We start from the raw sequence: 15,066 nt of genomic DNA on the forward strand, positions 1-15,066 counted from the left end.
TCCAATAAAATTGAAATTGTTCCAAAGTGACATTTGCCAGAACCCAGAATACAGTTTAATTTCAACAAAACTTATGATCTTTGAATTCCAATTTATATGCTGTGCAGACATTAACAAACAAATAAAGCCATTTACAGTTCCAATTTAAAGTTTGTGAACCTATATCATCAGTGTGATGTCTCTTTTTTTTTTTTTTTTTTTTTTTTTTTTTTTAGAAGAGCAAGAAAAAACAGCAAATGGAATATCTAAGTGCAATCATTTGATCCAGGTCATCAGTCTGTTTTGCTTGCATCCTTTTCTCTTTCCTTCTCAAGATTAGGCACTAGAGTTCAGCAGACAGAGTGTAGGCCACCTGTAACTCATTTGCTCCTTATCTGTGTACTTTTGCTAATAAAAGGTATACATTTACAGACCTTGCTCTTCTTTTTGGAACGCTCCTTCTTTATATCAATCTACCAGCGTATATTGTGCCATATATTAATAACCTTGTTTTTCTTCCTTTTAGTTTTGGGTATTTTCCATGCTCTTAAAATGCTCAATCACCTTCCTGCACGTGCATCTGCTGCATGAACATCATATCCTCCTATTTTTTCTTATTTCTTACTTTAAATTAACTTCATTGAAATTACCTTTGTGTGTGCAATATGTTTCAAGTACAGAAATCTAAGTACTGAAAAGGTTTGACACAGACATACAATTTTGTGTGATAGTTATTCTGCCCTGACAAAATTTTGCCAAAGGAATTTTACAACCAGTGTTTCTCTGACTTTTTCCTCAAATGCAGATTAATTTTTCATAGTAAAAAAAAAAAAAGCATATCTTTATTCCATTATAGGAATACACAATAGATGTCTTCTTCCGTCAGAGATGGAAGGATGAGCGGTTAAAGTTTAAGGGCCCAATGAATATTCTTCGATTGAACAACTTAATGGCCAGCAAAATCTGGACCCCAGATACATTTTTTCACAACGGGAAGAAGTCAGTTGCTCACAACATGACAATGCCTAACAAACTTCTACGAATCCAAGATGATGGAACTCTTTTGTACACCATGAGGTATGTATTTTTATTTTTTCTCTGCTAATGCTATTTCTTGACACAATTTTTCCAGTTATCAATTATGTAAGGTTCCAGGAAGACTCTTATTTTTTTTCATTTGTAACCCAACAGAAAAAAAACACCAAGAAAACTTCCGATTCTGTGACAAATCTATTCAAATAGATCAGTTTTTCTGTGTTTGTCAGTTCTCATAAACACGTAACATTAAAAGATATAGACAGTCTGCATTACACACTTTGAAGTCCATGGATGGAAATTGTTTTAGAACTACTAAGGATACTCAAGAGTTTACGCTCTGTCTCAGAACAATTAAAGTTGCAGACCACTAGAATCATTAGGCAGATTTATTACTGAGATCACTGGAAACAAGAAAATAAATCATAGAATCACAGAATGTCTTAGGTTGGAAGGAACCTCAAAGGTCACCTTGTTCCATCCCTCCTGCCATGGTTTGGGTTACCAAAATCAGACTGCCCCAGACCTCCATCCAACCTGGCCTCGAAAACTTCCAGGGAGGGGACATTTAACATCTCTGAGCAGCCTGTGCAGGTACCTCGTCACTCTGAGTAAAGAATTTCTTCCTAGCCTACATCCTAAATCTCCCCACTTTAAACTAAAAGCTCCTTCTTGTTCTTCTAAAGTTCTTCCTTGTCCTATCACTACCAGATCACAGAAAAAGTTGATACTTTTCCTTCTAATAAACTCTCTTCAGGTACTGGAAGACCACAGTGAGGTCAAGCTGAAGCAAGGCTTCGTAAAACAGGCTAAATGGAACAGGCAGTCTTTAGGAGAGTCTGACCACCAGATGTCCTTAATTGGTCTTGTCCTGAATATTAACCCACAAACTCTCAACCTAGTCATGGCTCTCTTTCAGAGACATATCTCTGGAATCTATCCACTCCTTAACACAAAAGACAACTCCTCAACCCCAGCTGCCCTGCCTAGATCTTCTAAAATATTGCAGCCCATTTTTTTAATTATTTTTTAATTGTAACTTGATACATTGCAACTGATTTTTATCAATTCTATTGTATCTTTTACTGTATTTTAAAACTCATAATTAAAGTCCATAATTATAGTATTCCAGTTGTGTGATTTGTCCTGCCAGGTTTCTGGTATCAGTTAAGTCATAGTTTTCTAACTGCTCCATGATTTCCAATTCTTTCTTCTTATTTCCCATGCTTGTGCATTGGTGCAGTGGTATTCCAGCTGGATTATTGGCCTCATTATCTTTATGAATGAACCCTACCAAATTCCTGTGGGAAAAATTTGAGGATTTCTAGTCACTTCCTAAAGTGACATTAAAAAAAAAAAAGTGAATTTTTCTCTTCCCTATCACTCAGCACTATGTCCTTAAATTCTTCCTAACAAGAACTATGCAGAAAATGTACCTTACGCTTTAATAACTATTTTTTTAAATATATCTAATGACAGGATTTTATTTAAAGTTTTCATTTTTGCTTCTGGAAATGGCCAGCACTCATGACTAGTAAAGTATATTAAATTTGGTCAGAAAAATAATTTTTAAGTGTTATAAATGGCACGTATGTATAGGCGTAACCAACAAGCCCTTCTTGTACTGAATGCTGAAGGGTAGGCTGCTAATCATAACATATGATATTCAGAATAGTGTACTGGAAATAAACTGAGACCTCCATTTGTACAACTGATCTCAAATATTTCTAATTGTTTCTCTAAGAAATGACTAAAATTCTCTTCCTTCCGAATATACTCTAGTTACATTCTATAAAAATAAACAACAGTGTTTGAAACTGTTCTTCTCTTCAATAACAAGAAAGTAGATCAAATAAAATCACTGAACATTTTCTGTTTGTTTTAAGTTCATGATTTCTAATTATGTTTCTTCTGTGATGGTGAGTTACATGTGTAAGCTGCTTCTGTAACAGAGATTTTTAGCAGCCATTTTAATCTGTCTGCTTAAAATGACTGTGATTTAAAGTAATGAACTCATGAAGCACTCTCCTGTGTCTTTTGCTGACTCTTTTCTATTTCTTCCTCCTGACTTCAGAAGCTTTTTCCTGAGGAGTGAGGAAATAGAATATTTTGGGATGAAAAACTGGAAAATCTGATTGGGAATACAATGACTGTGAACCACTAGGAGTGCAGGAAAATGTAGTTGATATTTGAGGCTGGATGAAGAGCAACATAAAGCGCAGGAAAAATTTCAACCCAAAGGAAACCTACAAGATAGGAAGGAGAAGCAGAGCTTTAATTCTTTAATTCACCGAGTTAAAGATAGTGGGAAATAAAAATATGTCAAAACTTGTTCAAATTGTTTGAAATCATGTTTTACTGTATTAATCTGCATATTTAATACTGCAATATTACTGGGAATTTTTCACCAGATAAGCGAAGGTAACATCTCGTAACACCAGATGAATATTGTTAACATGTTGTCATGCCTATAAACAAACACAAATGCTAATTACAAGAGGATGAATAGCAGCAGTTTTTTAAAACAATGTACTTTTTCCCCTACAATTTCACATTCAGACTCTTAAAAAGAATTAAAAAAAAAAAAAAAAAACCATGGAACATAGTCTTTTGCTAAGTCAACTGCATTTTATGTGCTTTTGTAATGAGATTTTCAGAGCCATATAATCAGAATATTATGAGAAGAAAATGACAGTTCTTAAAAATCTTACATAATTTATATTTTCATTTAAATGGCCAGTCCTCATAGTTTTGAGGTTGGCTGTTTTAATTTTTTGATGTAGTATGTCAGTGCTTTCCAAAGGAACACATAAAAGGGAGGAAGCAAGAGCTGATCTAAATCTTAATTAGTTTAATATAACATTTCATTTTCATCTCCTAAATACATATGAACTGCTCATTTTTGTGGAATTGATTTTCTTGTCCTGCTAACTGACTTAAATGCATAGTGGTCTTCTTGCCTTTTAGGCTTACAGTGCAAGCCGAATGTCCAATGCACTTGGAAGATTTTCCTATGGATGCTCATTCATGCCCACTGAAATTTGGCAGCTGTAAGTGTATAACTAGAAATATGGTCTTTGGTTAGTGAAAACCTAACGTTGCTCAACCTTCATTTTATTTCAAAAAAGTTGTTACAAGTGAGGTTTAAAACACAAGATTGTACTTTTTTTTTTAAATAAAATTGTAATTTGACATATTGCAATTGATTTAATCTATTCTATCGTATCTTTTAGTGTATTTTAAAACTTTCTTGACACAGTTTAACAGTAAATACAGTACACCTAATTCAGCACTGCACTGATCTGTTTTTATTCCACAATACTAATCATACTGATGAATACAAACCTAGGTGCCCATAGACTGTGTAGAATGTACATATTTTATTAATGAAGAGCAAGTAAAGACTTTGAAGAATGTCGTCTTCTATTGAAACCTTTTCTTCCTCTTTATTTTTAATCATGTTTTCTTTTCTTTAGTTAAGGCAAAAACATATGGCTTCTTGTGATTAAAAAAAAAAATAATAATAATTCGTTATCATATTGGCTAGTTAGGTGGACTTTGATATCAATATTATTATTTTAACAGCAGTATAAATTCATTCACCTGTATACCAGTCCTTCTTCTCTGTGAATTAGGACTGTGCTATATGTATTTCATGTTTTTGTTTTGTTTTGTTTTCACTGCAATTATTATTTTTTTTTCTGCAGTCTATATTCTGTTTCAGGCCCAGGAAGTGGCATCCTTTTTTCAAGGAAACTATATGATACCAATAAATTCTGGCTATTTTAATTTTTACTGTAGCCACCACAGTTTGCAAAACAGGTGATAGGTCACCGCTAAGAAGATATTGACAAGCTGAATGCTGTCAGAGAACTATGCACGCTCTTTCCATAACACTGATGTGTACCATTTCCCTGGAGTTTGTTGGGGGGGGAAAAAAAGAGCAAATTTAATCAAGTCTATGTTTCTGATTATGCTGCCACACCAAAGGGAGGCTTACCTGTTGACATAAGAGATGGCTAATAATAGTTTTGCCATGGAGCCTTTTTTCCACTAAATACTTTATTACATTTATAGTGCATAACACAACTTAACTAAATAACATAAGAAACTTTGGCCAAAACCAGCTACTGATGAATAATATTTATATACATATGCACAGTAAGATACATGTATGAGGGAAAGAGTCTCAATGTAGCCTCAAAACAATTGATATAAAACAAAAATACCTATAATAATGAAACTGATATTCAGGGTATGCAGTTACTTCATAGTATGACTTGATATGCATTGCTAAGGTGAAAACCCTTCTGAGTAGGTATATTGGAACTTTGTGTGAGATTTGCTGTTTGTTTTTCTATTTGTAAGAGTGGGATTTGGTGTTTGTTTTTCTTTTTTATTTGTTTTCACTACTAATATGTTCTTTGTTCTCTTCCTGTGGTTTCTGCATTTCCAGTAAAAAAACAGGATTAAAACTGTAACTGTGAGAAAATGATTTTAGGAAAGCTGTCTGTCTTTTCTCCTTGTAGTCACCTGTGCTCCAGCCAGTTGGCACGCACTGAAGGCTTATTTCTGTTCATTTTGAAAGGCTTCCCACTCATTTCTTTAACTAGAACTCATTTCTATGCTTTCATTTTTCATCTTTCATTCTGGGACTGAATTTAAATGATAAATAGTGGTGAAAATAAGCCAAAATCCTGAGGATTTGGTTTAGCTGAAGCAAGTCTGCCAATGGTATATGTTTGTCGTATCTCCTCATATATGCTGCTAATCTTACATTGCTAAGAGGATCATCAGCCTGCAAGATTGTCTCAGTTTCTTTGTTGTGCTCAAGAGAAAAGCCAAGCTGGATGTACTGAAGAAGCTGTAGCTTAATAAATTGCCATTCTTCATCTTTATCAAAAAGTCTAACCAACAGTGGAGAGTGTAGGGGCAAATCAGAAATTGGCAAGGTTACCATTTGAATTAAAGCAGACGGCTTCTTGTGGGAATATGGGTAGTTCAGAGGGAAGTGTTAAACATCTCTGCATGCTGCCTGCCTGCTATGTTAGTCCTACAGTTTATGACAAGCTGAATGAATAAGCATCTTTCAAGGCCTGCAGAGATTTCTCAAGTGAAAATGTTTACAGTCCAGCAAAAATGTTGCTTTTTTTCATTTTCTCCTCACTGCAGATATGGATAAGATTTCAAATGTACTTGTCTCAGTCAATCAAAGTGAGCACACTATTTCTTCCATTAGTGTTTTACCCTTTTTCTTTCATACTCCATTTGCTTATGAGGGTATTAGATTGATAAAACTTGAGGGATATATTCTTTTTTTTTTTTTTTTTTTTTACTCATTGGAGAGACATTAATGCTACTAAAATACAGTGTTGATTTGCTTCCTTTTTAGTTTATTTTATCTGACTAGGATAAATATACGTTTTCTGATGAATGCAATGAGAAAACAGATTGCTTAATGATACTATGCTCCAAAGATAGATCTAATATTTAGGACTGAGATTTAAGAGGCTAAGGCAATGAGCTTCTGCAAGTATTTTAAGAGCATTGTCACAGAACCTGTTTCCCCATACTCAGGTATGAATAACAAAATGTTTGTGATACACTACCAAATGGAGTGTAGGGAAATAGAAGGTGAGAACAGTATAGAAATGAATTTTGAAAAATTTTGCGTACTCTAAATGTTACAAATCACTGTTCTTTTCATCTGAATTTTTATGAGTTTTAGGATTCATACATAGCAGATCTGTGACAAATTCTTTTAACAGTATGGAAGAATTATTTTTTGCAGTTTATACCAATAAATCGTGATTAATAAAAACACAAATGCATGCCCTGATCCCATGCAGCCATAAGCATTTACCCTACAGTAAAGTTGCTTAAAATATACAAGTGTTTTTGCTAATCATTTTAGTTTTCTGAGGTTTCCTTTTGAAAGGTAATTAAGTAGCTCTTAATTAGATAATTTTGGATGTAACTTGTTTGGTTAAAATTACTGATAAAATATCATATCTTATTTCCACAGATGCATACACAACATCAGAAGTGACATATATTTGGACTTATAATGCTTCAGATTCTGTACAGGTGGCACCAGATGGTTCAAGATTGAATCAGTATGATCTTTTGGGCCAAACAATTGGAAAAGAGACAGTTAAATCAAGTACAGGTTAGTAAAAAACATGTTTTAAGAAAAAGCGCTCACTTTGCTATAATGAGCGTAGGCTTACAGTAGTGGTAAGCTACTGAAAAAAGTTATATGTAACATAAAATATGGCTAATAACTCATAGCAGCCAGTTCTTTCAAGTCAATAAGTAGCAAATAATAGTAGAAGTGAACTTCTCCTCAGTGACTTTTTTTTTATACTCAATCTTGAATACTAACAATTGTAATACAAGGCTTGGATGGTTGTTTAATTTCATATGGTAAATAATGCCTTTTGTCTACTGAATGGTAAAGTAGGCTGCTTTTAACCATTTTTACCTGTCAGCATATTTTTTTATTAAAAACATAATAATATAATATTTAACAAGATATATATATAATATTTAATAACAATTGGATTATTCTACTTGGCTCTAAACTAACCTTTTTTTTTTTTCTGTGGCACATTAGGTGAATATACAGTAATGACAGCTCATTTTCACTTGAAGAGAAAAATTGGTTATTTTGTCATTCAGACTTATCTCCCATGTATCATGACTGTCATTCTCTCTCAAGTCTCATTCTGGCTGAACAGAGAATCTGTACCGGCTAGGACAGTTTTTGGTGAGTACATTGAGTGGCATGTGTTATTTGCAATAGCTGAAGCTGTTAGGAAGTGTTTTTGAAGTGTTCTTGGTAAAGCCCCTTTTTTGTTTAATTTACTTTGTAGAACATGGCATTATTTTTAGTTGAAACAACTTTCAGCAGCATCTTACACAACTCCAGAGAATACCAAATCTTTCAGAAATCAGCACAAGCGAGAACTGTTTCTATATTCTTGCCTCTTTTCTGTGAAAACGTTTTCCATTAAATAGAAGATAATTTAAAATTCCCATTTAAAATTTAATTTACGTTGTTTTCTGAAACATATTTCTTCCACTGATGTTACTCAATCATTTTGATGCGTAGTAGATATGTACATTTCTAAATATGCTTGTAAATTAAGCAAATTAAGGACCCGAATTATCTGAATACGTTAAAACCTGCAAACTGCAGTTCTTTAAAAGAAATCTTTTTCTGGGAGCCTAGCGAATCTTTCTCGCTAATTTAAACTGGAATGTACTTTAAGACAGTGAACAGCTTTAGTAGTGAAATATGGTAGTGTTTTTCTTAAGATTTTTTTCTCTTCTTTAGTAAAACAAAGCAACAAATGTCTTTTTAAATACATATAACTTAGAATTCTTCTAATCTGTTTGATTTTAAAGAATAAGATAAAAGTGCAACAAAAATAATGTCTATTTGGAATCAACTATCCAACATACTGTATAAAATCTTATGGTTAGTCATTAGTAAACACCACACAGTCTTCAAAAAAATATGCCAAACGCAAATATTAAGTCATGCACAATGAAACACTTACAGTCTTTCTTGGTAGAGGAAATGCCACAAAACATATCATGAAAATTGCAGGTTTGAATATGAGCCTTATTGAAGTCAGATGAAATGGGTCAGCAGTTTTAGAGGCACTGGAATTCTACCATGTTTTCCTAGTCATTTAACAGAAAGTTACAATATTTTTTCCTTCTTCAAATTCTTCTGTCCATTTGTACATTTCTGTTTATCAAAATACATTTTTAATGAATTTTTTCCAACGCTTTCCTTGCCAGCCTTGCAAGCGTCAAATATAGTGTCAAATACTATACCTCCATCCTTGTCCTTTTCTGTGCCACTTCCTATACCTTTAGGACACTGTAGCTGGTTTGTCTATAAACAACTTCGATCTCCTTTCCCTAAAATGTAGTGTTATAGTATCACCAGCAACAAGTCACTAGGATAATTTTCCTGCAGTTTTACTTCCCTTCCTGCATATATCTTTCTTGTTCTTTCTTTATTTTTTATTTAATTTTTATTTTGGGGAAAGAAATATCTGCATAACAGCCTACAACTTTAATAGGATGAGACTTAAGTGTATTCTGGATAATGAACAATATGTACTAATAAACAGTGTGATGTGATCATATTGCCTGTATCAGGATGTCTTGAAGAAACTAAGTGGAGTGTCCACAAGAGCAGAACCATGCCACCCAGTAACATAAAATCCAAAATATATTGACTAGCACAATGGGAGTGGATAGCAATTTCTATTCTAGTATTTTATTTGTTAAACATGCATACATCTGAACACCAGTTATGGCCTCACCCCTCCAGACCAGCCTGGACTGGCACCATGAACCCTGGACATTTGCACTGAGCATCTGAAGAGTCTAGTCTCTGCCTAATGGAGCAGCAGTTGTATCACATGCTTAGCCTTCTGCACAGGGTTGGATGTCGCTGCAGGAGCTATTTTTTAGTTTTTTTAAAATGAGATTATCAGCATAAGCTGCCAATGGTTGCTCTAATTATGTAGCCCCAGGCGAATCTCCCAGTCTTTCTCCATACCTACTGGCAGCAGTTGTCACGGGGATTTCTATTACCCTCTTGTCTCCAGCCTAAATATGTTACAAAAATGTGAAGTTATCCACACTTGTATAACAAAGTTCCTCTATTGCTTCTTAAAGCTTTCTGGTTCATTGAATTAATCCTGACAGAGCTGCACAGATTCCTTCAGGGTGTTTGTTTGGGTGTTGCTTTCAGGTAGACGCTACCCAGGGATACAGAAATCCTGCTAAGATAGTAAAAATCAGGTGCTTCCTGCGTGAAGTGTAAACTTGCAAGAGAGCTTACTGTATATTTGTACTGATCATATTTAATATTTTTATATGATGTGGTTCCTTGCAAGATACTCATCTTTGTATTGTATAGTGACTATGACTATGAAGATAATAAAAATATGATTAAGAAGAAAGTATTAGTTTTGATAAAGCATTTATAAGAATGGATAAGATTTTTTTTCAAGTGTCTTCTTAAGAGTTGAGTATTTTCTTTCAAAGAAACATAACCTCTAGTTATTCAAACCACCACATATCATTTGGTATTTTATGTTTGAGAGAAGATACTATTCTTTCTCTTCTATGATGTACTTTCAAGCTGTAGGTTAACATTGTGAACTTGATATAATGAGTATTCTTTTATAGTTGAGCTCCTTAATCACAGAATCACAGAATCGTAGGAGTTGGAAGGGACCTCCAGAGATCGAGTCCAACCCCCCTGCCAAAGCAGATTCCCTACACCAGGTCACACAAATAGGTGCCCAGGTGGGTCTTGAATATCTCCAGAGAAGGAGACTCCACAACCTCCCTGGGCAGCCTGTTCCAGTGCTCTGTCACCCTTACTGTAAAGAAGTTCTTGCATGTATTTGTGCAGAACTTCCTATGCTGCAGTTTCTGGCCATTTCCCCTTGTCCTGTCTCCACACACTGCTGAAAACAGTCTGCCCCCCACACTTCAGATATTTATAGACCTAGATCAGGTCCCCTCTCAGTCTTCTTTTCTCAAGGCTAAGCAGAACCCAGTTCACTTAGCCTTTCTTCACAGGAGAAATGCTTCAGGCCCTTCACCATCTTTGTGGCCCTCCACTGGACAAAAATCAGTTTTACAGTGGAGGAACAAGTGCACATCATGCTCTGAATATTCATAAGAAGATGCTTTTTGGGAATGGTGTCTGTGGTGCTTTAACATTATAAATATCACAATCCTGCTAACTAGACCAAAGTAAATCAATTCTGGCTTCCACTAAAATGCTGATAGCTATTTTTAAAAGCGAGGGGCAGTATCGTAATCTAATTTCTAAGTGGAGTTTTCAAAGACCAGAGAACAGTCCTGAGGTGGTTATTGTTTTACTTTAAGCAGTAAGCTTCTGTGTATGCCATAGGTTTATATGGTCTTTTTTATAGAATTGTGGTGTTACTTCTTGATCTGTAGAATTTAAAGTACTTTTATTGGACGCAGTTTAGTGGAGCTGTGTGGCTGAGGCAATGAATTCTGAAGTGCATGTATGGAAAGGGCTGCTGAGTTTGCTGGTTACTTTCTTTTACTTAGCTGCATGTAACTGCAGAAGTTTTTGCACAAACTAAAAAGCATTTGTACTCTGAAGTATTCATAATGTTTTGATGTGTATCAGAGCTAAGGTTCTCTCAGAGCTAACCAGTACACAAGCATTTGATGCCCTCAGCACTCATTAATTTCAGAAGAAAGCATGAGAAGATTATTATCATGTGTTCTCTGTCTCCTGTAAAATGTACAAATAATAGCAACAGCAGTGGGTGAAGGAGAGAGATGAGATCACTTTAAATTATAATAGGGACTGGACAGATTTGCAGACAAGACACTACTGATATGGAAATCTCTCAAGGCAAGTTAAAATGTGATCAGTTTTTCTTTTTTTTTCTTTCTTTCTTTTTTTTTTTTTTAAAAGGTTTCTTCTTCTGTAAGCCTACTTCCTGAAAAATCAGCTCATTGAAACACAATCTTAGGTCCCACTTTGTATAACTGCTGGTATTCATGCACACCAAAGAGCTGGGGAATTGCCATTTGCTCCTTAGAGTCAACTTTGCCTAAATCAGGCATGTAAGTAGGACGCACGTATGAGGCAGTACACAAATCTTTCTTGTTTGGATGGTGGCTGACACATGCTTAGGATAGTCTTTTATCTGAAGTTTCTAAACGCTGGCTTCTATTGTAGGAGCTGGACACAGAACATGGGAAGCTATTAACATTGTATGTTCATGTCCCTTTTTTCAAAACCTTTGGATTTTTGCACAATCTGTGGATTCCAAGAGCACAAAGCCCCCTAGGCCTTAATTCATATGGCACTGCAGGGTTCTTGGAACCTTGCTGTAAGAGGCAGTAGTGCCTTTCTGCTGAGCAGTCATCTCCACCAAGTTTGAGATGGAGTAAAATCAGCAGCAAGAAATAAAATGAGGCCAGTGTGTTTAGGCAGAAATAACTGGTTTATTTCAAACTGGGAACTCATGTTTAGAAAAATAAACAACCGTATGTCTAAGTACTGCTAAATGATCTTTCTTTAGAATACCTTCTTAAAAATCATTTATTATTATTTTTTATTCAAGATACTTTATTGTTCATCTTCATGAACACAGCCCCTCAGCCAGACTAAGGTGTGTTTTGAGGCTGCTTAGTCACCCCTCTTAATTTCAAAGAAAGTCAACAATGAACTGAATGCAGCATGTTCATTCTCTCTATTCTCTCCTTTTCAAAAAAGTCCCCAAAATAAAGCCAATATCCTGTGCACATCACAAACATTTCAGTGTTGCTCAATCCACAGTTCCCCTTGGTGCCCTTTCCTTTATGGCATCTATTTAATATTGTTGACCTAATCTATCCAAAAAGATCTGTGGCTTAATGCTCTATTGTTTCAACTTTGCTTTAAATCATTGGAAGAAGAAAATTTTATCACTGTTAAGTAAATAAGTATTGAATGTGTTTTCTCTAACAGACAAATTTGAAAAGTATATGTGTTTTTAAGGAAAGTGAATAAGCCTGGTTTATAATGTCTTCATTTAGTGCAAGATTACGATCTGTTTCATTTAGCAATGTTTTTATTGTTCTGCATTTAGTGTCAAGTATATTAGCAAAGCTAATCTTGTGCAGGTTATTGAATTTTCACTTCATTTTTAATGGATCATAACATTTAAAAACATGATGTGTATTTGAATAGCACAATTCAAGGCAAGCCACAGAAAAATTGGAAATCATCTTTCTTAGAACTGTAGTTAGTGTTTTAACTCCTTCAGGATAGAAATGAGGATATTAGAATAGATATAGTAAGATGTGTATTCTGTGATTCCCAAAGCGAGCAAGGCAAGAACTGAAATAACAGCTGTGTTATTTTGTTAGTACATTTCCAATATACAGAATTTTAAACTTAGAACTCTATTCTCATTTCATTCTTAAGCTACGTCCCTTTCCCTGTACTTTGTTTGTTCTTGGTTTCACTTTTCTGAATCTGTATTAATTAATATACATTTTAAAACAAAAAGCTATTTAGACCTTAAATAGACAGGCTTTTTAATTCTGCAAATACAGAAATAGGATCTTAGACAAGTTCAGATTTTTTTATGTGGTTATTTTTACAAGAGAATTGAATGAGGTAGCTTTTGAACAGTGCTGTATATACGTGTATCTTTGTCCTATTTTGTTAAAAAAAAAAAAAAGAAACCTCAACTATCTTTATTTCTTTCAGAGGCAGCAGTTTATCTTCTGTGCCCTTAGAGATAACCTTCCACTCAGAATTTTCACTCTATAGAGTCTTAATAGGGGAGTTCTGTTAACATAGACATAACACTCAAGTGATATTCAATGGGCAAGCACATATGATAAACAGTAGCACTTGGTTAGAGACAGAGCTGCCAACAAAATAATGCCTTTCCAACTCCAACTATCCCAAGACTGTAGCTTGTGCGTCAATGGAAGCATAACCATATGAGATTTGTGTGGGAGCTGGAGTAGATTGCACTTGCCATTCAGCTTTGGGAATTAGCTTGTAGGTTGTCGGTGGTTTTGTATTGTATTCTCATGCAATGTATATGCACAAAACCAGCATGGTGTGTAGTCAAATGACATACACCATTACTCTAATATCATGCTATTTCCAGAGCTTATCTGCATTTGTTTAGTGCTCCAACTTTTTTAACTGAAGTAGTAAAATTTAGTAGCAGTAGGTGTTTTCATAAAAGAGAGATCAGACATTACTTTCTTCTGTATTTATTAACTTATTCACTATTTTTTACTAGGTTAAGTGATCTAATTAACCTTAAAAAAAAATCAATTTTTTTTGGTGATATGTTGTGTATAACTTCGCCAAGTGTTGTGATAAAAGATGAAGTTGTGAAAAGAGCGGCATGTTCTAAGATCTGAAACACAATTTAAGGATTTTGTGCGGATTATTTGAAAATATGAAGTACTTATTTTGTTACAGAATGTCTTTTTTGTGATTTGTTGGATTCATTTTCAAAGGAGATGTTTACGTTCCAACACAATACAGATAGGATATAATTTAGACAACTAAGCCTGTACAATTTAGAAAATGAATTTGTTACACAAGAAGTAGAATTAGGATCTGAAAGAACTTGTCCTTGCTAGGGAATAGGCTGAATTTGTGCACACCACATTGGCATGAGCCTAGTCATCATCACTGAATTTAACTTCAATATGTATGTGCCAGCTCCTTCAATTTCACTGTATGTTTTCAGTTAGATATTTTAGGTTTCCTTTTTTAGTCATTGTCTGGCTGTTACCTATACTGTCTAGCAACAGATATTGTTTGCTGAAAGGAAGCTGCCTACTTTTAAACAGTTCTTGAATAATATCCGTGCATTCAGAATATGTCAACGCCAGTATTTTTCACAGATGCAAATTTTATGTCAGTGAAAGACGTTCAATTTTACAGTCCTGTAGATGTATATCTTGTATTCAGTGCGCAGATGCAGTTTCAAAAGCTCCACTGTAAATCCTAGGCAATCAGATAGCTCCATTCTTAGCTTGAATGGATAAATCTGAAGTGCTAAAAGACTTTTAGCATTCATAGGCATATACTGTTGAGAAGGGAAGTTTTAGCAATATGAAGGTATATTTACCATCAAGTACAGAACGATTGATCTTAAGAGAAGGGAAATGTTATCAAAATGATCTATTAAAAGTTTCATTTCTTGATCTCTTTTAAAAACAAACTGATGAGTATTTGTTGCATCTTATAAGATAATGCTTGCCCCTGTTTTTCTGACACAGTGCCATCATATGATGGCCGTGTGGCTTCATCATATGATGGCAGAGTGGATGATGAGCTATAGAAGATAGTTCTCGACCTGTACATAAACTGTAGTCTTTCTTCACCATAGTGAGGTAAGATTCTGTCACTACATAGCCTTTGAAATTATTTAGACTGTTCAGAGTAATATATGATTTAGTGTAGGAGATTGTTTCCCTCTAATATTTTGACTGCCTCTTATT

The 15,066-nt window shown here is 34.5% G+C and overlaps 1 protein-coding gene across 2 annotated transcripts in view; it reads left to right on the forward strand.

Moving 5' to 3' along the window:
* GABRA2 (gamma-aminobutyric acid type A receptor subunit alpha2) overlaps nucleotides 1-15,066 on the forward strand; it is a 59,811-nt gene that overhangs the window by 31,976 nt on the left and 12,769 nt on the right. For both annotated transcript variants that reach the window (XM_085223222.1, XM_010710218.4), the window contains 4 exons: nucleotides 836-1,056; nucleotides 3,982-4,064; nucleotides 7,040-7,183; nucleotides 7,631-7,783. In XM_085223222.1, coding sequence (XP_085079348.1) covers nucleotides 836-1,056; nucleotides 3,982-4,064; nucleotides 7,040-7,183; nucleotides 7,631-7,783 — 601 coding nt within the window. The remainder of the gene's footprint in view (nucleotides 1-835; nucleotides 1,057-3,981; nucleotides 4,065-7,039; nucleotides 7,184-7,630; nucleotides 7,784-15,066) is intronic.

The sequence above is a fragment of the Meleagris gallopavo genome, chromosome 4 (genome assembly GCF_905368555.1).
Source record: "Meleagris gallopavo chromosome 4, MGAL_WU_HG_1.1, whole genome shotgun sequence".
In the NCBI taxonomy this organism is placed as follows: Eukaryota; Metazoa; Chordata; class Aves; order Galliformes; family Phasianidae; genus Meleagris; species Meleagris gallopavo.